Below are 25987 nucleotides of genomic sequence, written 5' to 3'. Positions count from 1 at the left end.
TTTTGCCGGGTTTATTCTTTGTTGGGTGAGCCGGATTTGGCACCCTAGTTGTATTCAGAAATTCGCTTAATAATAAAACCCTCATATCTGCTGCACCGTTTTTCCCACACTGGGTTTTTTCGAGGATGTTTAATCCAAAAATAAGTGTGCCCTTTGTGTGATTGTCTCGTTTATTTTTCAGTACTTGATCTGTATATTGGTGTAGGCTGCAGTGTATTTGCATTAATATTTTCTGAATATTTCTGAAAATAACTTGTTAAAATGAAGAACACAAGTAGGTATTGCAAATCAGTTTATTGCAGTAAGATTTATGGTTTGTTAAATTCAGAAATTTTCACAAAGGGGTCAATGTGAGATTAGATCTCCACCCTTGATCAAGAGAAGCTGAGATCTAGTCTCAGCCCTTGATCTTAGGCATAGGTCCTCTCATCCTTAAGGAGACTAAAAAGGGGAAAAAGGCAAAAAGGAGATCATTCTTCATGTGTAGCTTTTGGAGAAGAGGAGACGAGAGAGGAGACTGCTGAGATAGTTGGCATTTCCTGAAGGAGAGACCAATTTGCAGCAAGGAAAAGGCAGCTACAGGCATGCATTCCTAGGCAGAGCTGTAGCATGCAAATCGAGGAGGCACAAACCTTTCAGCAGCCCGAAAATCGGAGAGACTTAACATAAATTTTGAGGGGCTGAAGTGCTGACCAAGGCATGAATTTCCAAGAGGAAATATCAGTCTGACAGCACACATTTCCAGGTAGACATTTCAGGTCTGACAGGCACAAAAACGAGGAGAGTCAGTCTGACCACGCAGATTTCGAGGCAGAGACTTGTCAAACAGGCACGATTTTTGAGGACAGAATTGTCAGTCCAGTGGCATGATTTTCAGGGCAGAAAAGTGCTGACTATGGCACAAAATTCAAGGCAGTCTGGACAGCAGCACGAGTTTCTAGAAGCTGACCCGAATTCCAAGGAAGGAGATAAATACCAGTGTTGTAATTAATGCTGTAAACTTCTCTGAGATAAAAGCAAATAAAATCCTCTTCCTACTGGTTTTCCCTTCGGGGTTTTTCCAGGGTCTGTTAACCAAAAATCTACTGTCTAAATTTGTGTGCATGCTTGTAAAATTATCAGCTGAAAGTGTAAAAGTAGTGGTAGCTTCTAGTGTTTCAGTTGCAATTTATATTCAAGTTAAATCTCAGCAAAGAACATGGGCTTTGGGCATTAAACTTGATGTGTTAAACAAATTAAAACTGGGTGGGGCTACAGGACATAAAATCCCTACAGCGTCCTCAAGCTCCCCTTCAATAGGGCAAGCTATCCGTGTATCACATACATGTACCTTCACTAATTGGGGTTATATAAAAAAAAATGTGCAAGCCCGAGTATCATGGGGTTTCAACTCCATAGTTGTGTCCCAAGTCTTCTTAGTTTAGACCTTCGTGCCACAACCCCCACAGACACACTGTCTACAGGCCTAACATTTAGTCAAACTTCAAGGCTCTAGTTCTCAGTCCCCTCAAGTTTCCAGCTTGTAATGGTCCATCAAGACCTACTATGGTAATCTTCATTGTGAGAGCATATATCATTTAAACAAGTATGTTAACTCTGTAGTCTGTCCTGATTAGCATGATATCTGTTGAAAGTAAATACATGGTCCTTCACAGGTAAATGCCTACAAATTATTCTTCATGTAATTCTAGATGTAGAATTTATTTATATGTTAAAAAAAATATTAAATCCTTAGTTGAAAATTTTTGTAATTAGTTATCAAAACAAAATGATGCTGCTTTTGAACTGACAGGGTAATAAGTACCTCATCAGCAATCATAGCAATGATTGCAGAATTAGAGGATGAAATTGTAGCTTTTCCAGCCATTGCAGAAGAAACTCAAGCCAGCTCAAATGTAAATCTTCTCCTCTGGTAATATTGTACGATTGCAAACAAAGCTGGAATACTAACCTGTAAAATACAGAGAGAGTTAGCAAGACAGTCTTCACTAAACATCTTATGAAAAGATTGTATCTATGCCAAGGAATTTCAATGAGCCACTTGCCTTCAATTTTTGCAGAACTTAAGATTGAGGACGCCATGTAAAGAAACATGTTGACATTTAGTTTTGCACTGGAAAAAAAACCACACTCAAATAACTTACAGTTTTATTTCTAAAGCTACAAGGGTAGAGAAAAACACAAGAAAAATAGGGTCATGTGAAGAGAGAAGAAAAGGAGGGTTTTATATTCCCATTTCGGTTGACCTAACTCTCTAAACAACCGCAGAATAGTGCTAAAATTGACAACAAAAAGCAATGAGCTTTTGATATTTATGTCCATCTTTCGCTAAAATTGATGATTTTTACCACCACTCGACACTACTGCCACTACAATTACAAGATGAACTTCTGCCAACTAAAATAACAGGAAGCCCCACACACAGCGAAGAACCTTCTTGGAGGCCAGAGCTGGTCAGCATAATGAGTCAGGCTGCCATTCATGGATTGTACTGCTTTCATGCAATTCTAACAGAAAGATATGCCACTACTTAAAACGTTCATGTGAGACCAGTATGTTGGAAATGTAAACTATAAGATTATGATAAATATAAATGTACAAAGCTAAGAACTAATCAGATATTCAAGAAACTATCCCACTTCACTACATGTTGATTTTCTAGCCTCAAAAGGTCTTCTACGTCGGCTTGGAGTCTTAGCATGTAGAAAATATTCGGTTGCCTCTTTAGGTGCTTACTTGATGGGGTAAGTTAACCTATTTAATTAATTATTGTGGACTATTAGGCCAAAGTTCTAAGGATTTTTTGAGTGACTTAGATATAATCTCAACCGTTGATCTCAAGTGAGGCTTAGGATTTAATCATAGCCATCGATCACTTAAGAGATTAGGGTTAGGGATTTTGGTTTAATGAAAATTGAAATTATAAAATAAGCCTAAGGGAGAGGTGAAGACACACAATTGTGGAGAAACTGATTTTCTCTAGAGAAAGAGAATTGACTAGACGAGAGAGAAGTGAGTAGAAGTGCATCAAGGAATTTCGGGAGAACTTCAAGGAGGCCGAATTGATGAAGAGGAGGGCATAATTGTGGAGGAGACCTAAATCTCCAAAGAGGTCAATTTTCTCAAGTGCGCAAGGGTCATACAAGGTGAGAAGAGAGGGGCCGAATTGCTGGTGATACAAGACTAATTCTCCAAGGCCGAGTTCCTTTAGGAGGGTCAATTTCCAAGGGTTGATTTCCTTGAGGCCGATTTTCCCAATGGGATCAAGTTTCCCAAGTTCCCAACAGTTGTATTTTTCTATGTATTCTTTGTGGGTCTAATTGGTCTAACCCAAATTTTTCCAGAGTTTAATAATATGAAGGAAGATTTGTGTTGAGTACTATTGACCACTGGAATGACACCTGATAATTATATGAAAGACTCCATGCCCAAGGATGATCTAGGGGACACTTGTACCATCAGATATCATCAATCAACCGAGTTTTTTAACTCTACTTGTATTTTCTCATCATCTTTCTTATACCCAGATTCCACACCCTGCGGTAAATTGTAATAAGTGATACTAGTAATGATGAGTTTTGAGTCTGTAACAAGGCTAGGATGTTGGGACTCGATTAGCAAACGAATACACCTTGGAGTGTTTTTTTTATTTGGTTAATTATCCCTTCTTTTTCAGAGGCGGATAATTTTCTGGGTTTTTTCACTCACTTTTTACCCCAAAGTCAAGGTGATGGTTTGAAGATTGAACCCCTAACACATCTGAGTGTCTAGAGTTGATGCATATTGCCATACTAGATCACACAAAATAATTCGTGGAATTTGGTTAGGTCTAGGTAGTCATTTTTTAAATTTTTAAATTTCCCGCAAGTCAAAAATCGCAAATAAAATTGTATTTAAATTGTAACAAGGGTAGTCTAGAGAAGTTGTATGGGGTATGAATAATAAAAATTACACCTCTCACCCTCAACTTTCTACTATGACAAACTTTGAGGGGTTGATAATGCGTTTTGGACCCTCAAAACCCACATTTCCTAACTTTAGTGGAAATTGTGGCTTTTAATTACGCTAGAATTAAATAAAATAGAGAGAAATAAATTATTCCATGTGACAAAATGACTTGGAAATTATCCTAAGTCAAAGAGTTGAGTCAACGGACATGTGGAAGATGACTGAGCACACTGCATCATAAATATACCATTATTTCATAAAATCGAATTTCCCAGAGATAAAGCAACAATTGCACATGTGGAAAATCAAATTTATTAGAGGAACTCATGTACTGAAGGAATATTCTACAGAATATTTAGACTGAGGATTTCGTGGGGCATTATCTCACTGTTAATTCGAGTTGCTTCTACACTTAGCACTTCACATGGAGGATTACGAGTTTCACTTGAGGAAATCACGCAGTTCCTAGGGATCTGCGTAGAGCATCTTTGGGATCATCATTTGAAGTGGCGGCACTTGGTTCGAGTTTGATTTGGTTTGACTGGAGTTATCTCATTGCTTTGGTTCACTCATGGATATGTTTACTATGCCATATATGGAATTCGATTTCCCTTGAGGTGCACATATGGAATTCGATTTTGCTCTGGTGTCTCTATCTTCTCCACATCGAACTTGACTTATCTTTCCTTGGGATTTGCTCCAAGTTCAGTTCTCACATGCATTCTTCCTTGGGATTTGCTCCCAACTCTTTATATAATGAGGCTATGTGCTCTCATATTGTATCATGTAATACGAGCTATTGTGCTTGAGGAGACTCTGTGGGATTGTATTCACTATTTGCAATATAATACAACAGTCTTTGGGATAAAGTGTGATGGTGTTCTTCTCCTTGCATGTGCGGTAAATTCTTGACTTGTTGTTATGCTTCTATTTATTTCCTTATGTCATTGTTTCTTTCATGATTGTTTCAAGTTATATTAGTATGCAGCTATCTCATATTAGCATAAGAATTAATTATTTGTGTTAGGAAAAGAAATCTTCTAGTGGATAATAGATGTATTTCTAGGAATTCTTTCCACTGCACTTATTTAATTTCATGTCGATTTAATGATTTGTGGTAAAGTTTTGTAAATGAATCATTATTTGGTCAAGCTTTTCAAGTGTGAAGGGAAATTCTCGGAAGAATCAACACATTCTTGAAAAATATTCAAGGAAAACCCGCATGTGTTGAACTCCAAAGTCTCATCCAGGGATTCTTTCAAGTTTCTTAAAGCTTTTATTTCGTGCATCAAAATATCAAACTTGGATAAAAATTATCTTTTGTACGTATTGTACTTCATTTATCAATATCTGGCTATTTCAAAGAGCTAAGTCATGGCTAGTCAAAGAGGAGAGATTGCTCATACTCTTTGGCCTAGCCTCTTGTAGATTATTTTTGTTACATATTTTGTAGATATCTTGAGCTAACATTTGTTGTTGTAGATTGTTTCTAATCTATTCTCTTGCAGCTACTTGCAAGATTCATCATCAGAAAATTACTTACAAGTTTGCATGCAGGACCTTGGAGCTCAGATTTAGTGATTACTTCCACCTTTAGGCCGAATTCATCTTGGATAAGGCCGTGTTCTTCTTGAGGGAGGCCAAGTTCATTTTGGCCATCTCTTTCTCTCTCTTGGCCGTGGCCATAGAGGAGGCTTATCTTCTCTTCTTCAAAAAAAAACTGCATTTTGTTGAGTCTTTGTGGGCCTCAAATTACAGAAATTTTCAGTGAGGAAAGGTCTATGGTTTGATGCCAATTTGTTAAGACTTTCCTTGGATTTTATAGAAAACTTCGTTGTCTTTTCCTTCTTGTAACAACTAATAAAAAAATTATTTTGGGAGCGTGGGTTTTACCCATTGTTATCCCTATCTGTCCACCTTTTGGCGAGGCTTAGCGGTTTGATTTTGTTGGATTATTTCATTTTGCATGCATATCATCTAATTGATAAATTGACACAACATGCATCACACTCATTTTGCATGCACTTTAATTTAATTTACTACATGTTTTAAATCCATAACAAGTTCAGATTCTTTGCATGCAATCACTTTTTATTTGATCTTATTTGGCTTGAACATAGTTCCAAGTTTACTTATGCTTCACCATTAAACACATTTTACATGCATCAACTATTGGGACAAATTTTCTCCATAAAGTAACATCTTATTTCATGTCAAACAACTACATTTCAAGTAGAAGTTAATTTTCATTGTTTGGTTAATTTATTTACATGCCCCAAGCATCATTAAAACTTACCTCCAACTTAAGTTGGTTGAATAAACTTTTTAGGGACCCTCTACCTTTATTGACTCCTCATTGTGAGATCCAAATAATTGGGCAAAGATGAGGTCTGAAGACTAGAGTTCAATTGTAACTTTGCCTTAGCACTAATTAATAAAATAAACCAAGAACAACATTCCATCGCATTTGCTTTGTTTGCAAAGTTTCTTAAATTTCTTGCTATCTTGATAGTTTAAAGTCACACATACAAATCTTATTTCAAGAGGCCCTTTGGAAGAAAGCATTGTAATATCTTTTAATTTTGCAACAAGTTTCATTTTCTTGTACTTGGAAATTGACTCATCTTTTTGTTTAATTGCATATTGTCATGAATGGTTGATTTCACTTTCGAGTACTATTATTTTGGGTTGAAAACTTAATTGCATGTTGTCATCTTGGTCTAACATTTGAGTTCTTTTTGTATCCTTTTGAGCAAGATAATTTCCATGCTTTGATTTGTAGACTTATTCATCTTAAAAGCATTTATAATATCTTGTGCTAACAATTTATTGTTTCACTTTTCAGGGTTACTTTGGCTTTCCATTTGAAAGAATTTCACTTCATTTTAAGCAAATACAATTTCATTTCTTAAAGAGAAATACTTTGAAGGCACTGGTTGTTTATGTATTTCATGTTTATATTATGTATTGATGGTTATTGCTCATATCAGTTTTCGCTTATAAATTTTAAAGAAATAATCTATTTAACTCTAATGATTCTCCTAGAAACTCACATCTTTTAACTTAACTTTTCATTAGGGACCACCCCCTTAGCAAACCTAGAAGATAGCTCAAACGGAGAGAGTCGGGATTAATTAGACAGCCCCTTCTCTGAGTTCCCTGCCACCAACCACACCTTGTGGGGTTGAAGGCTTTTCTCACTAACTTGTAGGTAGGTGTAGGCAGCAGAGTCAACAAGCACAAATTTGTTGTTGTAGTGTGATTGATCTCTCCATTTTATTTCTACTACATTTTATTTTCTAGGTTAATATACCAATGTGCTTATTTTATTAGCAATTTTAGAAATATTTGAGAATATTATCTTCTTGGTTTTTATTAAATTGTTGAAGTAAATCAGATCTAGTATAAAAGAATTCAACATGGTATGAGAGTTATAGAAACTCTGTGGGGGGGATCATATATCACAAGGGTTTTACATCAGTGAATTAATTTATGGCATCAGAATTTTTATTTTGCAATGAGGTTTTCGTGGGTGAAATTGATCTAGTAATATGGCATCATCAAGTCTGAGATATGAAGAAAGGTTGGCGGGGGCTGTAAACTTCAATCCATTGAAGGAGCGAATCACCCTAGTTTTAGTGGTGAAAGGCTTATGGGAAATTGCAAGCCAAGACATTTGAGTTCCTCAAGATGCTTCCCAAGCAACTAAACATAAAATAAAAGATACAAGAGTTGGGGCATCACTATGGATGGTGTGAAGGATCACATAATCCCTCACATAACAAAGAGAGAATTAGCCTATTAAATGTAGACAGCTTTGAAAAAGTTGTACCAGAGTGACAACCAGAACAGCAAGATGGTACTAAGCGAGAAGTTGAATAACCTATGAACATATCTAAGACTATGGCCTCATACTTCACAAGGATTCAACAAGTTTGTGATGAATTTTCAGCGATTGGGGAAGATGTGAATGAGATGGATCTGTCAAAGTAGCACTAGAAGGGTGTACCAAGTAGTGGGCTACATTGTGACAGGTACCTGGCCAGAGACAAGCTTTTTGATTGGGTAGATTGTGGGACGATTTCACCCAAAAGGAGATTTGGGAGGAATCCATGACCGGTGAGCAGCGAAAAGGTGGAGATGAGGAGAACCTTGCTCTTGTTGGGAAAGCAAAGAGGGGCAAGGGTAAAGCCAAGCAAAACGAGAGTGGAGGAGCATTTGCAGAAGGGAAGAAAGACATGAGCAAATTCAGGTGCTTTGCATGTCATAAGTTCGGTCATTATGCCGAACAATGTCCAAACAAGAAGAAAGGCAAGGGGAAAACAACAACAGTGGCATCTACACAGATGGATGAGTTGGCTGAAAATTTTGAGAAGGAATTTGCTCTAGTATCCTGTCTTTCTAGCACCATTACAAGAGGGGTGTTTGTTTGTGGACAATGAAGCATGTTGTCACATTACGGGTTCCCATGATATCTTCGCCAATATGGCCAAGAAGCACAAATATCTACATGTGGAGCCTAGTGACAACACATTAATGTTTCTCATCCTCCTCAATGTACATTATTTTCATAACAATTATAATGTAAATTGGAAGTGTTAAAGAGTTGGGAATACAAGGTAATCCAGTACCATGAGAATAGTATTTAATAGTCACTTCTATCATAGAAAGGTTATGAACTCTATTTTTGCTTGTCGTACATCTTCTGATCTGCTAATACAATATCAAATTTCACTGCTGTCAACTTTTTGTGTGATACGTGTTAGCATTTTATCCATGTTATTTTGAGTTCTGTGGTCTATCTTTGTAATGTTCCCAATGGAAAAATACAGTAGATAACAGAAGCAAAGAACTAGCTAGTAGCTACAGCTATAAAAGTCAAGCATGCACAGCCATACACAATTAAACACTGAAATGTGGGCAAGAACTCTGAGCCATTGTATTAATATGATAAATTATGAGTACGATAATTATGATAAGAGAAACCTGAGCTTGCTACAGCAAGTAAGGCCAAAGCCAGATATTAAATCAATGGCTCCAAGCACTGGAAAGCTCCCGGAAGAAACTGTGCCCTGCCTGGTGTAAACTGCTGCTGCAAACTGGGACAGCCCTATATTTGACCCCTCAAAAATGCCCAGAAATTTCTGCAATTTTTGTTGGAGCCTCCCCACATAAAACCCACAAAAACCCAAAAAAGAGTTTGGGCAAATTTTACCGACCACCCGGGACCCCAAATTTAAGCTTACTCCTCCCAACTAGCTGCCAAATAACTACAGAAAATTCTCTGTTGTAATAGAGCTGAAAATTCAGCTGATGACTCCACTAAACTTTCACCACAAGACCCAGAAAGGAATTGGTCCCTAACCCCACCATTGGAGAACCCACAAAAAGTGTGAATTTCCAGTCTCACGGGCTGAACGCACTGCCTGGAAATGGGCTACTGCAACTCCTCAAATATTCCAAAAAAGGGCTCCCAAAAATTCCTGCAATTTCCCCACAAATTCTCCCTCAATTCCTCCAGCCACCAAAACCACAAATTATGTTGCTCCTATGCCCCCACGTGTGCCTCTGTCAGAAGACGACACAGGCCCTAGAATGCAATTATTTGGCCCTGAAATCTCCCTCACTGGCTGAACTCCAAACCACCCAAAATCTCCTGAAAATATAGCTCCAATTCAGCCCTGAAAATTCCGGTAATTAAGCGGCTCCACAATTGGCTCCCCAAGAAGTGTGAATTCTCCTCCAGCGTCCTTATGCTGCGCAGAAGTGGAAGCAAGCTCCTTGTCCCAGCTCCGGAATAGCTCCAAAGGTATCAAGTCACTCCCCTAGGGTGGCACTCTAAGATCTCCACCCGGAAATCTCCTTGTGCTAAGCAACACTGGTAGTCTTGGCTAAGCAGCTCAAGAGTACTCTAATTAGAAAATTCAGTTTGTCAAAAAGCCCCAAAATTATGCCTCTTTCTTCTATTTATCTTTGTTGCCCCCTTTTCTCCTTGTGGGCTCCACTTATTCGACATCCTTTCTCTCCCTCCTCCTTACCTCGATTTTCCCAAGGGGTTTGAATCACTGTTTTACAAACCGGCCGTTTCGAAACCGACTCGGCCGAGTCGAACCGTTTCAATAGCCTGAGGACTGACCCGGCCAAGTAACCGGTCCGGTTGACCGAGTCACACATGACTCGGTCAACCGGCCGTGTCCGATATGACTCGGCCGAGTCACAAGGGGACAGCTGGGCAGCGTAAAAACATAAAAAATAAAAAAAATAAAACAAACAAACAAACAAACAACAACAACAACAACATTTTTTTGGTATTTTTTCAAATGTTTAATGCAGTTTATGGATTCAAAGTGTTATAGTAATTTGCTAAATGTTTTTGGGGTCCATTTCCCCCTCCCAAACCCTATTCAAGACACCCAAATGTTCTCATTCACTCACAGCAGTCTTATGCATTTGAGTGAGAGTCTGCTTTGAGAATTAGTGAGCAGTTCTTGAGCTTGTTTTGGAGCAGCAGTGAGGAGTCTTGGAGGAGCATTGTAGCTGGAGTGAGGAGCTTCTTGGGCAGCCATTTGGAGCAGCATTGAGGAGCTGATTCTTGGAGCAAGCTTGAGGAGGCAGTTTGTGCCTGGAGGTATTTTTTTCCACCTCTATAAATTTGTTTTTGCTTAGTAAATTTTAGGTGCATATCAAGAAAGCTTAGAGAGTGTTTTTTGTCAAATAAATGAACATTGAATCAATTTTTTATTTTTTTTCATTTTCAGATTGTTTTCCTAGTCAAAAAATGGCACCTAGAGCAAAAGATCCTGCTTGGGCATATGTTGAAATGGTTGATAGTCAAATGCATTGCAAATTTTGCCATAGGAAAATTAAGGAAGGTCCTGGGGGCATTAATAGGCTGAAACAACACTTGGCAGGGATTAGAGGCCAAATTACCCCATGTACCTCACCAGAAATTGGGGAGATTAGAAAGAATTTGTTGGCCAGCTTTGAGAAAATTAAAGAAGATAAGGCTAGGCAAAAAGAGATACAGGCTGAAATTGGGAGGAAGAGGGAGATACAAAAAATGATGGCTACCAACCCCCACTATGATTTTGAGGGTTCTTCCTCTATCCCTCAAACTGAGGCATCCAACCCTTTCCGTTATGTTCCTCCCTCTTTTGGTTCTGTTCAAGATAAGGGAAAGGGTAGAATGAATTTGAAAAAGGGTGATGTGACTATCAAAAGTTATTTCACTCCCTCCTCTCCATCAGATGCACATGGTCCTGAAGTTAGTAAAGTTCAAATTCAGCCCACTTTAGATGACCATTGGAAGAAAGAATTGAGGGAGACTGCTTGTGACTACATAGCTAGATGGTGGTATGATGCTGATATCCCCTTTAATGCTGCTCGTTCACCATATTATGAGCCTATGTTTGATGCCATACATGCTGCTGGAAAAGGCTTCAAAGGCCCTACTATGCATGAGCTAAGGGGGTTTCGTTTGCATAAAGAAATTCAATCCATTAATGAGTATTTGCAAGAGTTCAGGGACTCATGGGCAAGAACAGGGTGTACCATCATGTCAGACGCATGGACTGATCAAAGAAACCGTACCATCATAAACTTTCTTGTCTTCTGCCCACAGGGAACCATGTTTTTAAAATCAGTTGGTGCATCTAATAAGGTAAAAGATGGCCACTTGTTGTTTCAGCTATTGGATCAGGTTGTTCAGGAGGTGGGGGTGGCTAATGTTGTTCAAATCATCACAGATAATGCCTCTAACTATGTTCTTGCTGGTAAACTGTTAGAGGAAAAACACAAGACCATCTTTTGGACCCCATGCGCTGCACATTGCATAGACCTCATGCTTGAGGATATTGGAAAATTAGAATGGGTCAAAAACACTGTAGATCATGCCAAAAGCATAACAAAATTTATCTGCAATCATACACTGGTATTGAGTCTCATGAGGAAACACACTGGAGGCAAGGATATTATTAGGCCTGCCATCACTAGATTTGCTACACAATTTTTGACATTGCAATCTATGCTTTCCCAACATAGAAACTTGCAAAAGATGTTTTCCAGTGATGAATGGAATCAAAGCAATTGGTCTAACAAACCAGAAGGCAAAGAATTGAAAAGGAAAGTCCATGAAGAAACTTTTTGGAGAAAGGCAGCAGAGATTGTGAAGCTTGCTGAGCCACTAGTTAAGGTGTTGCGGTTGGTGGATGGGGAAAGGTTGGCTATGGGCTTCATTTATGAGGCTATGGATCAAGCAAAGGAGCAAATAAAGACAGCATACAAGGATAGAGTGGCAAAGTATGGGCCCATTTGGGCAATCATTGATGAAAGATGGAACAATCAACTCCATCGCCCTATACATGCAACTGGGTATTTTTTGAATCCACGGTATCATTATAAAGCTAAGGAGTCAGAAGCTTTGAGGGGGGAGGTCAGAGATGGACTGGTTGATTGCATTGAACGCATGATCCCATCGAAGTCTGATCAGCTGGAGATACATCGACAGGTCACATCCTTTAGCAATGCAACAGGTACCTTTGGGAAGAACCTAGCAAAGATTGCAAGAGAAGCAGATGAGCCAAGTAAACAAAAATTTCAATTTTCAATTTCTTAATGGTTTTACTTTTTTTATTAAAGTTTGTTAAATCATTTATAATTTGAAAGTTAGATATAATTTGTAATTTTGTTGAGCTTCAGCCTTCATCTAACTCATAATTCATTACACTCCTATGTTTTTTGCAGCACAATAGTGGGAGGCCTTTGGTGGCCAGTGCCCTGAATTGCAAAGGTTTGCAATTCGCATTTTGAGTCAAACTTGCAGTGCATCTGGGTGTGAGCGCAATTGGTCTGTCTTTGAGAGGATTCACACAAAGAAGAGAAACCGTTTGGATCAAAAACGGTTGAATGATCTAGTTTTTGTCTAATACAACCTTCGGCTCAGACGAAACCAATTGCTGAACAAAAGACCTGATTCAGATCCCATTGTGTTGGAAGACATTGATCCAACATCAGATTGGGTAGTGGAGAGTCGTCCACCAAATTTTGATCCTGATGAGGATCTTGATGTAGATATAGATATGGAGACATCAGTTGAACTTGAACATGTTGTTCAACTTCAGCCTGTTCAGTTGAATGCAGATCCCAATCCACCAGCCTCAGTCTCACAGCCAGCAAGGACTCCAGTTGTAGGTGCTTCCTCTGCTCAGCCACGACAGAAGCGCAGCCGCATATCTACTCTATCTCAGCTTGCATCTGCTGCACAGCCTGCTAGTGGTACTGGCACCACTTCTACAGTTGCAGTTGGAGACGATGATGATGAGGAGGAGCCATGGGGCCCCTTGTCTGACTCTGATGATGATGATCCAGAGATTGGTCGAGATGATCTTGGCTCCTCTGGCAGTAGCTACTAGCCAGTGGCCCAGTAGTACTAGTATTGCAGTCTGGTCACCATCACAGTTTACTTTTGTTGTAGAGACCATTTCTAGCCTCCTTGGTTATTTGTATTTTGTTTTGAGTCTTTGATCATGTATGACAGTTGACTATCTATTGCCATTGGGTACCATTTTGATATAGTGGATTGGTTCATGAGCCTACTTTGATCATATGTTGTCTTCCATCTATATTATAATGCTGTGTGTTTGGAAACATGAATGAAAATCTTTAAAATTATGTTTAAAATATTTAAAATTATGTTTTTTAATAAAAATAAATAAATATTTAATGTATTTTTTACAACGACCGAGTCATTGAAATCGAGCCGGCCGAGTCATTACCGTTTCGGAGTCGGAGTCGGAGTCGATCCTCGGCCGAGTCGGAGTCGGAGTCGGAGTTTTAAAACATTGGTTTGAATTACCCTCTTTGGGTGGCCCACATCCCACTACCAAATTATTTTTTCCTTTTTTCTAATGTTGGAGGCCTCCTTTTCTCCAAAAATTAAGCGGGGACTCCCTCAACCCACTTTTTTTAAGTTTTACATGCCAAAATGTATCCCAGCACCCAAATTGCAAAATGGAAATTCTTCTTAACAAAATTAATTTAATTGGGGATATTACAGTCCTCCCCATCAAAAATTGCTTGTCCTCAAGCAATGCCTGAACAAGCACCCTCTCGATCAGCTGACCCAAACAATCACTACACACAATACCAGGGTCCCAAATGTGCCACCGAATCATCCCTGATTTGTGCCCTGTCTTGCTAAGATCCCAAGCCATCATGATCAGCATGAGGCATCCCTTCCTCTGCTCACTATCCAGCTCAGCATAGGCACCAGACGCCCTCTGCAAACCCCTATTAAGTAGAGCATCAAGTAGTAAATCCTGTTCATCTCCTCATGAAACTGCTCTACAGAATAGTCCCTCTCATGCACTTCAGGAGTAGACTCCTGAAGTCACAATCCAAACCCTATGGGGTTGAATCCTTGTCCGCATGAGCTTCCCCTGGTCTCCACCTGTTGATCACCCTGCCACACTATGGAAGTCCCCCACGCCATCAATGAATCACTAAAACCCGATGGAAGATCTAGATGACCCTCCCCTGTAGAAACCAACTCACCCCTACGGGTAACTGAACTACTAAGTACTATGACGCTAGGGTCCCACGCCCATCGCAGCAAGAAACTGTCCTGCTAACTTATGACACTCTGGTCATGACCGAGTCGCCTAGAATGCTCATACTAGAGCCTCCCCTCCTGTAACTTTCGGTCGTAATATATGTGATGATCGAGGCTAGGCCCAACCTGCAAAAGCGACTCAACAATGTCAATGCCTAACACTCCATGGTTAGCCCTAATCCTTAGCAACAAACTGCCTCGCCATTTGGTGAAGACTTCGGTGATCCCCCATGTGTCAACCTGAGAATGAAACAGATCACCTGTTATCCTGACCATGCTCACTGAGAAGTGGAGTATGTCAACAACCCACTAGATCCCTCGATCCCATAACCATACTGGAGGTCCACAACTCCCAATCCTCACTGCCAGTTGTTGTGTATGCTGCTCACTGTTGGGACCCCTTTGTGCCTCGTCTCTGACTCCTGCATGTATCCAATAGGTAGGCACTGAGATTCAAGAATTTGTCCCACAAATAACCAACTGCTCTACACCTGCCAAATCACACAGCAAGATCTGTTATCCCAGCTCCTGATGATGTGCTCAGATACTGCCAGAAGCCTAGGCATCCTCCTACCAACAAGGACTACCATCCCTTGTACCTCATGCTCACCTAACGACTCGAGTTGTCCTGCTAAAAGTGCACCATGCAGCTCCCTCTTAGTCACCTCCCTAAGTAGTGGAGCATACACGACCTCTGCAATAACCCACGCATTCCCCAAGCCTGTATCTGTCATCTCGTGCCCTGACCAAATGCGACCGCTGAAAAGCCTCTCTGGATACTTTGTGTCATAACTCACTGTCTCAAGTGAGCCTCCTCCAACTCCTCTATGCCTGCAAGCAATGTGGCAGTGACGCAGGCACGCAAGACCCTATGGATGTCATCAAATGATGATCATCTGCGTCGTCATTGATCCTGAGTTAACTATACCCAATGGCATGCCTGTCGTCCCCATCAGGCAGTCTCCCTAGAGGTAACACTCCAAAGTCCTCATGGGCAGCTTCACAACTCACTACATACGGCCAAATTCCCCTACGCTCCCCTACATACAAACATGTATCTCTGTGCCCCTCGGCACACGACTGCACCCAATTGCACCCCTTTGTGCACTGTTGGATACCACTACCAGTTACCATATCATCCTGCATCAGTTGGCATCCCTCGTGTCGAACCAGTCGTCACTCCATGCGGAAACTATAAGGGGTGTCAATCGCTCCTCCTACTCTACAAGGCAAGCCCACACATCACAGTACACCTCCATACACCTATGTGCTCCCATTGGATAACACTGCCTACTGTCGTGCTACCCTGCACCCTAAGGCATCCCACGCGTGCCAATGTATCTGCCACTCTGCTAGTGGACCCACCATGATGCGTGACATATCTCCTCACCTATCCTGGTAGACCTGAGCGGCCCAACTCCATACATGCTAGGGGGGGATATCATTGTCATCCATGGCTCTCGTGCCTAATACATCAATGGGAGAGCATCATCTCCATACAGTGCCCTATCCAGCGACCTGCCAATGCCACCTCCTCTAACAAGCCTCTGCCAAAGCGTGCTAGTCATCTCGTGAATCCATGCATGGCCAGCATCCCCAAACAACTCGTGAAGTCTGCCTGCTCCCCTGTTAATCCAATCCATCACTAATGTTGATGGTGACCCGAAACTGTGTGGATGCTCAATCACCAAAACCATCATACCACCAATACCCTCATTAGCCAAATCCATAAGGTGGTGGGGAATTCCACCTGGATCCCAATGCCAACCTGGGCCTCCAGTGTCCCCAATGTTTGGGAGCTCTTGTTGGGCTTCACTTCCGACCACGACCATCCCCATAAATCTCGTCCACTCCACCAAGTACTAACTCAGAATCTCTCGCCATCCAACCCCAAGGGCAGGATCAAATGCACTATACCAGCATGTGCAACAACCTCAACATGTGAATGTTGCACCCTCCGCAACTCATGTTGCCTCGTCTCACTGTCTTGGTCAACACATGAGATCTGATTAGGTAACTCGGTCTCTCCCTCTCCAATGTGCAAGGGCAATCCACTAGCACTATGAGCCCTATCTATGTATGTCTAAAGAGGGTTGCTCCGATGCTCCAATGTGGGCTCTAGTTGTACCATTTTGGAATCCAACAGTTCTCCAACGCGAGTCAATTTGGTCGCTGACTCGGCACAAACCGCTTTCATGCCCTCCAACTCCTCATTTTGTTGTAGAATGACCTCCCTAACTATCTTGGCCTTCTTTCCCAATGCTAGAAGGCTGGCACTAAGCTCTCGAATTCGTTGAGGATGGCTATCATCTAGAAACTCAATCAAGGTCCTAGACATCTCATCAACAGGTGCCTCATCAATGGATGGCACCTCATCAGTGGACGGCACCCCATCAATGGATATCCTTGTGTCTCCTAGCACCTCATCAATCTAATGTGGCCAGCTATCACAACCCTGGTTACCTCACCAACTGACGACACCTCATCAACAGGTGGTCCTCTGAGTGTATGCCCTACTCTCTCCACTAAGGTGTCGACCGGAGCTAGCAAAGGGATCTCCAACAATGGTGACAGCTACGTCACACTGGGTATGTCTACATGCTCCTCGCACTCTTTTGTGTCGTTGGCCTCCTGCTCAATCTCCTCCTTGGGCTCCTTATATCTAAAGTCAGGTCCCCAGTAGCAGAAGTGCTTCATGGTCTCATCCTCTAACTATCCTCCTCTATATGATGATCTAGTCCCTGATCCATGTTTCTCAAATGAGAGAGCCCTCCTGATCCTAGGATCCAACGCCTCACACTCATCAATCCTATCCACGAAGGACCTCATCAGACCTACAAAGGTGTCTGGTTCCCTCTCCTTCTCCGGTTCATCCAGAGAATGAGGCATGCTAGTCAACTGGGTTTGCCATGGGTATTGCTCTGCGGGACTGTGCATGCATGTGTGTGGCTTCTCTGCTAGTTATGTCTCAATCAATGTTTTAAAAACCGAAACCGGTGACCAGACCGGCCCACCTAATGAACCGAGTTTCGAAGCAGGACTAGTTAGGTCTAAACGAACCGGTTTAAAAAAATACATTAATAATTAATTTTTAATGAAAACAAAACTATTATTAAAATTTAAAACCATGATTCCAAGCCAATAGAAACAAAATATGCAAGGTTTGCTCATCTATATACCATGTAAAGGTGAATATATCAAAATGGCATCGAATGCAATATATATCCACAAAAAAATACATAATCAATGAGGCTCTAAATGGCCTCTAGAGTCCGCAAACAATGCTCTAAGCTATGGGGTCACTAAACTACTACAAGTCTACATATCAATGATCAACAACATGATCACTCCTCATCATGATCAAACTCATCACCACTACTAGACAAGAGATCATCAACATGAGATACATAAATAATATGCCTCCGAGTTTGAGGACTACTAAAACTCCTCTACAACTTTAGTAGTAGCAAAAATAGACATCAAAAATACAAACCATTGATCAACATGTCACTCATGAAACTCATCATTGATTCAACACTACTAGAAATACATAAACATCATCAACAAGAGATACATGAACATCATCTAGCTCAAACTCTTCAGACTTGGATTGCTCAACCTTATAACATGATAGAAATTGAAAAGGTTATAACATAATAGAAATTGAAAAGGTTTAACATGCCTAACCAATGATTTTGGTTTGAGTATAGGGTTCATCTCCTCAACCTTATAATGTGGTAGAAAAAGATTACCATGCCTAACCAGTGGTTTTCCTTTGGTTGAAGGGTGCATTCTTGTTAAGGCCATGGTAGAGGACTTCAACAATCAGTACCACCAACATCAACAAAGTTCAACAATCAATGCCACCACAATCAAGGTTCTTAAAGGGCTTCATGCTCTTGATCAAATGCCAATCTCATACCCTCACACATGATAGAATCAAATGGAAACATTGCAAACCCCCAAACCATGAAATCCTGAAAACCATTAAGTCTGCTGAATTTTGAGTGAAATGTAAAATTCTAGTTTCTGCATATGAAATCCAACGAGGTTGAAACCACTCTCAAACATCCTGAGTCATTTCATGGTAATGTTAAAAATTTAAGTAAAAGGATGAAAATGAAAATTAAAGGAAATGTCACTTTTAAGAATTTAACATTACCATTAATTGCCAACATTGTTAGGGTTGAGATGTGTCAGGAAAATGAGAGGGTAGGCGTGTTTTTCTTGGAGGGACTATTTTTGGAGAAAAACAACCCCAAATTTCCCTCAAACCAACTTCAAAACTCACAAAAACGCATTTTGTGGGGGTTATAGTTGCCTTGGCAATAAACCGGCCAGTTTGACCACAATTAGGGCAAAAAAAAGGCGACTTGAGGAGGTAAACCGGGTTTTTAAGCCGGTTTGACCCGGTGGGCTTGCTAACCGGCCGGTTTGACCGGTTACCATTCAAACCGGCCATTTTTAAAACACTGGTCTCAATGTCCCCATCATTTGTTGTATCCTCTCTAGGACCTGTTGTTTTGCCTCCTCAATTGTTAGTTCTGCCTCATCAACTCATGAGTCCTACATGATCCACTATGTACTCTTCCCTTTTTGTGTCATTAGAATGCACATAAATTCACCAGTGACTATGCATGCATGACCAAAACCTCCATCATCTTGCTAGTTTCCCCACAGTTGGCCAAGATCATGCTTTGATACCACTGTAATGTTCCCAATGGGGAAATACAGTAGATAACAGAAGCAAAGAACTAGCTACAACTATAAAATTCAAGCATGCACAGCCATACACAATTAAGCACTGAAATGTGGGCAAGAACTCTAAGCCATTATATTAATATGATAAATTATGAGTACAATAATTATGATAAGAGAAACATGGGCTTAAGGCCAAACCCAGGTGTCAAATCAATGGCTCCAAGCATCGGAAAGCTCCCAGAATAAACTACGCCCTGCCTAGTGTAAATTGTTGCTGTAAACTGGAACGGCCCTATATTTGACCCCTCAAAAGTGCCCAGAAATTTCTGCAATTTTTGTTGAAGTCTCCCCACATAAAACCCACAAAAACCCAGGAAGGGTTTGGGCAAATTTTACCGACCACCTAGGACCCCAAATTTAAGCTTACTCCTCCGAACTAGCTGCCAGATAACTACAGAAAATCATCTGCTGTAATAGAGCTGAAATTCCTCTGAAAATGCAGTTGATGCCTCCATTAAAATTTCACCACAAGACCCAGAAAGGAATTGGTCCCTAACCCCACCACTGCGAATTTCCAATCTCACGAGTTGAACGCACTGCTTGGAAATGAGCTGCTACTACTCAAAGCTTCCAGAAAAGGGCTCCCCAAAATTCCTGCAATTTCCCCACAAATTCTCCCTTAATTCCTCCAGCCACCAAGCCCACAAATTATGCTACTCCTATGCCCCCACATGTGCCTCTGCCAGAAGACTATGCGGGCCCTGGAATGCAATTAATTGGCCCTGATATCTCCCTCAGTAGCTGACCTCCAAACCACCCAAAAACTCTTGAAAATATAGCTCCAATTCAGCCCTGAAAATTCTGGTAATTGAGCGGCTCCACAGTTGACTCCCCCAAGAAGTGTGAATTCTCCTCCAATCTCCCAATGTTGTGCAAAAGTGGAAGCAAGATCTTTGTCCTAGCTCCAAAATAGTTCCCAAGGTATCAAGTGACTCCCCTAGGGTGGCACTCTAAGATCTCCACCTGGAAATTCTCTTTGTGCTAAGCAGTACTGGTAGTCTTGGCTAAGCAGCTCAACTTTCAAGAGTACTCTAATTCAGAAATTCAGTTTGTCAAAAAGCCCCAAAATGATGTTTCTTCCTTCTATTTATCTTTGCTGCCCCCTTCTCTCCTTGTGGGCTCCACCCATTCAACCTCCTTTCTCTCCTTCCTCCCTAACTCGATTTTCCCAAGGGGTTCAAATTCCCCTCTTTAGGTGGCCCCACATCGCACTACCAAATTAATTTTTCCTTTTCTCTAATGTTGGTGGCCTCTTTTTCTCTAAAAATTAAGTGGGGGCTCCCTCAACCCACTTTCCTAAGTTTTACATGCCAAAATATTTCTCGACACCCAAATTGCAAAAATAGAAATTCTTTTTAACAAAATTAATTTAATTGGGGATATTACAATCTTGCTGGGTGTAAATCCACTGCACCACTTACAATAGCCCCAAGTAGGGATCAATCTAGCACTGCCACTGCTAAGGATAACAGGTGGGAATATATTTGACTTTGCCAAGTATAAATAAGCAATAAAACAGAATTTTCCAATGAAGCCTTCATGAATTGCGAGGACAAGGCAGTTTTTTTAAAGGAGAAAACACTTAATGGAATAGCATTCATAGAAATAGTCCCAAATAGGGACCACTGTAGCACTGCCACTGCTAATCATAAAGGGTGGGAATATATTTGACTTGGGCGAGTAGAAGCCTTCATGCATTGCAAGGACAAGACAGCTTTCTTAAGGAGAAAACACTGGATTGAACAGTATACATAGAAATAACCCCAAATAGTGATCACTAGAGCACTGCCACTGCTAATGGTAAAGGGTGGGAATATATGACTTGGGCGAGTATAAATAAGCAATAAAACAAAATTCATGATTAAAGCCTTCATCAATTGCAAGGACAGGGCCGGTTGAAAAGAAAATGCTGAATTGAATAGTATACATAAAAAAACAGTCAATTGTGAAAACATGTCATTATTTTAGCAACCTTGGTTCACTAGTGAGGAATCCACCAGAATTCAATTCTTGCTGTACTCTGCTCAATGTGAATGGCATGATGAGGCCAGGTGCAACAACCAGGCAAATTTGGCAGCATATATAGCCCTCAGGCCTGGCACCTGATCCAAGGGAAATCCATTCTATATGGTGCACCACCAACCTTCGGAAATGTTTTACAAAGCAACTTATAAAAACGAGGAAAACTGAGAAAATTAAATCAAACAAAGTGAATTATTTGATGGGGATGTCAACTTTCTTGCAATAAAGCCAAATCCCTTGTAAAATAAATAACACATTTATGAGATCCTGTTAAATAAAAAAATCAAAAAGACTCTAATTCAACTATCCTGAAAAAGGGAAATTTATATTTATCCTGGTTCGGTTCGTATCGAAGCAGATTGTAATACCCAACAAGTATTCAAAGTATAGTAAAGCACATATAATAAGTGGTTTACAATACCGCATTCAAAGCATTGCAAAATGAAATACAATATAGCCATTCAAAATATCGTAAAATTAAACAAAATAAGAGCATTACAATACGCAGATAGGCATTCAGAGCATTGTAAAATCTAATACAGTAGGTAGACTACAATACCCAAATGGGCATTCAAAGCATTGTAAAATCCCCAAAAACGCATTCAAACTCTCGATTTGAACGTAAACTCAAATACAATATGCCGATTACAATCCCCAAATACGTATTCAAAGCATTCTAAAATCAAATCAGAGACAGTTTATTGGAACAGCCCAGACCTTTACCGTATCATTTGTTATGTATAAAGCATGGTACTAGTCTGCCTGTGATAAAATTCCTATACTTTGAGATCCGAAATTTCAGAAATGGAGATCTGGGATAAAGATGAGACAAAACTTAAAAGGATTTACAGACAAATGACCCAAAGATATTGATTCATTGCAATGAAAGAGGCCACCACCAGATTGTTCCTTCTCCGCTTGCCATTGTGTAATTATTAGTAATAGTTATTGATAGTTTTAATGTGTCTGGGTTTTTCTCTTGTATGCTTGAGGCATGTCGCTAAACTGATAATTAAACAGTATCCTGCATCGGTCATTACCAAACCCTTCCCAGCAACAGATTGACCGGAATATTGATCGAGTTCAGCATAACTTGAACCTTTAGTTTGCGGATGGGGAAAACCAAAATGCTTCCTGCAACTTAGCAGAATATGTGAAAATTCAGGCTAAATTTTACAATGGAAATGAGCTGATCACCTTTGAGGTCGATATTAATCTCCAGAAAGAAGCCTCGCCCAGTTCGACAGGAGCACCGATACAAAGCAGTGCCAACTCTGCCTTATGGATTTCTTATCATTATATTTATGGTCAAATTTCATTTCCTTAACCCACCCTTCACTTGATTTCAATGTCCCACACAGTTTTATGGATTGGCGATGGATTAAAAAGGACAAAGCCCAAATTTGCAACGCCTGGATAGTTTATCCTACTTCAAATATTAAGAATAGATTATTAATTAAATTAAAGTAAGAGGGCAAATATCAATGTGGACGCAAATCAAATCTGCACAATGAATATAGCAATATCGCATCGTAATAAAATAGCATAAAATCCTCATCCTCTTTGCCGGCTGATTCAAAGCTCGTCAGTTTACAATTACCTGGAAACCTGATCTGGTATCGCCAAGCTGCTGCTCGCCCAATTGACTCAATCCTTTACGCAATCACACAGTTCAGAGCCCACGATTTCCTCAATCAGCGCCCAAGCTATCCAAAGCGAGCCGACGATCTCCTCTCCTCGCGCTATTGCCAACGAAACGTGACCTTAACATCAAAATGGTAATAACATTTAAATTATAATATTAATGGTAACAACATTTTATATTATAATATTAATTCCAGCGTAACCTGCCGTGATATCATTTTAAGTTCCACTTCTAACTACTTCTTTTTTCTTTTTTTTTAAATGGGGGCTAGTCCCTGTAGAAGCTGTATTAGGTCCAAGAGTACATAATTTACAATATATACATGTCACATCAATCTCTATCAATCTGATATACAATCACAATGTTTCAAATATGCTGCTGCGCAGCGGTCCGGATCGAACGTTGGTGGGGAGCGTGGCAGCCGACTGCCCCAACCAACGAGCCATGCACTCGCGTGCAAAGTTCCACTTCTAACTTAACACTTCATCTTTTACTTCATCCATATCTCACACTCCTCTATTCTCTTCGTCCATGGTGGTCATTATATTTTTCTCCATTCTCTTCATCCCCGCATCCTTCATATTCTCAATAAAAGGATTTAATTATGTTGTGCTTTCTAATTTGCTTCTAATTAACTTTTAATTAAAAATATTATATATTTTATTAAATTTGTTATTCGTCATTTTTTTTGTTGTAGCTAATTTGTTCATGGAGGATTTTGAATCCAAGGTTTTGTCCTCAACTCAATACAAATCAAAGCTTTGGAAAAGATTTGTGGATGACACCTGCTTTATCTAGCCTCATGGTCGGGATAAGTTGGATCTTTTTCTCCATCTTCTTAATAATCAGTCTAGCTCCATAAAGTTTACTATGGAATGTGAAATCAATGGGAGCCTTCCTTTTCTTGACATCCTATTGTAGTGGCTGCAACACCCTCCAAAATTTTGGCATGCATCCAATTTCAGAGCTTTTTTTCCTTGATGATTGCAAACACATGGGCTTGGGCTCATCCCATAAGCTCATGTCGAGCCTTTACACCCTCTTTGCTTGACCGATCATCGGTTGTCTTTTAGAATGTTGGTTGCAATGTCATGCTTGCGGTCTTGTTCTGGCTATGATGAAGGTATGTATTTGTGTGTATGAGTTGTGTTCGCTTTGTAAATATCTATTGCGCTCACACACGAAGTTGTATGAAACGTCGCGCAAATGTCATCACAGTCGTTCAATGATCTATCTCAAGTGTTGCACTTGTTGCTCTCACCCTTTAGTCAATCACACTGAGCATATGTTGTCTTGTTGGTTTAAGGTGTCTTGTCGTCGAGTCATGTTGAGTGTGTGTTCGCAAGGTCATGTATACATGAGTTCACTCGCTCACACACTTAACCATTTTGTCGAAGATCTGTCAATCGGACCACCCTCCATCAGTCGGACCTCCACTGAGCTGCACTACACAATCTCAGCCCTCATTGACCAAACATTGTTGCCCGAAACTGCGCAGAGCTTGAGGCTGCCCTCCAAGCAGTCTGCACTGCACAATCCTGGAATCAACCTGGGCGACTGTCACCCGGAACAGCACAAAAGTTGCCCAAGAAGACCTCTCGTCTGCGCTTCCTGCAAGCCTATCCATCAAGCCTCCCGCTAGTTAATCGGATAATTTGACTTAAGCAGTGACCCAGGGATGCACTCATCCCCAAAACTGTGCAGAAGTTATCAACCTGCCTACTTGCACCGCCTAAAGAAATTGCGCAGACATGAGGGATAGGAACCCCATGCCTGTCACTGCACTGTCCCAAGAACTTGTGCAATTTTTTCAGACAATCCCCTGTCGGCCTGCTTGCCACTCCTAAAAATTGCGCAGTTTTCATGGACAGTCCATCTGCTGCCCGGCACCCCGCTCAACCCAGAAACTGCGCAGACATGTCCTCCTTGATTGCCTCCCAGATCTGCGCAGTTCTGACCAGCAGGTTCCCGCAACCTGATCCCGACCTCTTAAGGCATTCTGCGCAGTTTTCACTGCCAATGCCTCCTGCCGCCCGCATTGCCTTCCGCAGAAAAATTGTGCAATTCTGCCTCCCAGCTAAGCCGGATCCCACAGATGTCACTGTTGTCCCGAACTGCTCAACCCAGCCTCTTAGTGACCTCTGCACGATTTTTGCTGATAGTGCCTCGGAGCCTCGAATCCTAGCCTGAAATGTGCTCTACGCAGTTTCAGAGCCTTGTCCTCTCTCCAGGTCACCTGCACCCGAAAGCAAAAGATGATGTATCATGGTAGACTAGGAGATTTCTAGATTTGATGTCATCTCATCATGAGTGATTACAAATACTGGTACATGGATGAGACATGGTGCGACAATGAACAGGATGAAGAAGGAGCGCATGCTAGGAGACTTGTTCACAAACGGATGAAAACATAAAACATGCCAAGTACCAACGAAGGGGACACATGCACATGCAACATCAAGCGAACACCAAGACCATTGAAGACTCTGCACATCTTGTCACGTGGAGGTGAAGCTATGATACACCAAGAACACAATCATCACTCAGCAGCACAACAACTCAACATGGACACCACCATCAGCATGAACATACCAGCAGTGTCATGTCGAGTCATGTCATGAGTTGTCTCGGCCACATCACTACCATGGGCCATATTGTTGTAATCAATGTAATATAATTTGGAAATCCAAGAGACCTACATATGAAGTTGGAGAGTCATGTAAGTCAAACAGTCATGAGGGAAGTCGAAGAGTCACGAGGGTAAAGTTCACCTTTGCCTATATAAACCCCTCATTTGTACATGCAAAAGACTTTTCACCTTGGTTCCTCCCACATAGACTTGAGAGTCTGTAGTCTTTTCTTTGAGGAGCAAGCAACGGCTCCAACGCCCCACTATTGGGGTTAGTGATGTATGCTGTACAGATGTGTCTTGGAACTTTCGCTTAATTTAGAAGCCCGTTAACAAGCCAACACGTTTTCACGCATGTATTATATTTGTTTGT

The 25987-nt window shown here is 40.8% G+C and overlaps 1 protein-coding gene across 2 annotated transcripts in view; it reads right to left on the bottom strand.

Moving 5' to 3' along the window:
- The window catches only part of LOC149162684 (V-type proton ATPase subunit F), a 96450-nt gene extending 73331 nt beyond the window's left edge, over positions 1–23119 (bottom strand). The window contains exons 1-2 of one of the 2 annotated variants that reach the window (XM_089437340.1): positions 22941–23119; positions 1805–1951 (exon numbers count right to left, since the gene is read on the bottom strand). In XM_089437340.1, the coding sequence (XP_089293466.1) occupies positions 1805–1867 (63 nt within the window). In that variant the 5' untranslated portion in view covers positions 1868–1951; positions 22941–23119. Of the gene's footprint in view, positions 1–1804; positions 1952–22537; positions 22645–22940 lie in introns of those variants that run through there. The other variant, XM_089437341.1, reaches the window with a different exon arrangement.
- Positions 23120–25987: the final 2868 nt, after the last annotated feature.

This window comes from Pinus tabuliformis, chromosome 5_2, assembly GCF_031772625.1.
Source record: "Pinus tabuliformis cultivar Carrire ecotype Pingquan chromosome 5_2, CPIR1, whole genome shotgun sequence".
NCBI classification, from domain to species: Eukaryota; Viridiplantae; Streptophyta; class Pinopsida; order Pinales; family Pinaceae; genus Pinus; species Pinus tabuliformis.
Note: the sequence above shows the minus strand (reverse complement) of the source record. Positions and strands in the feature narration are given on the sequence as shown.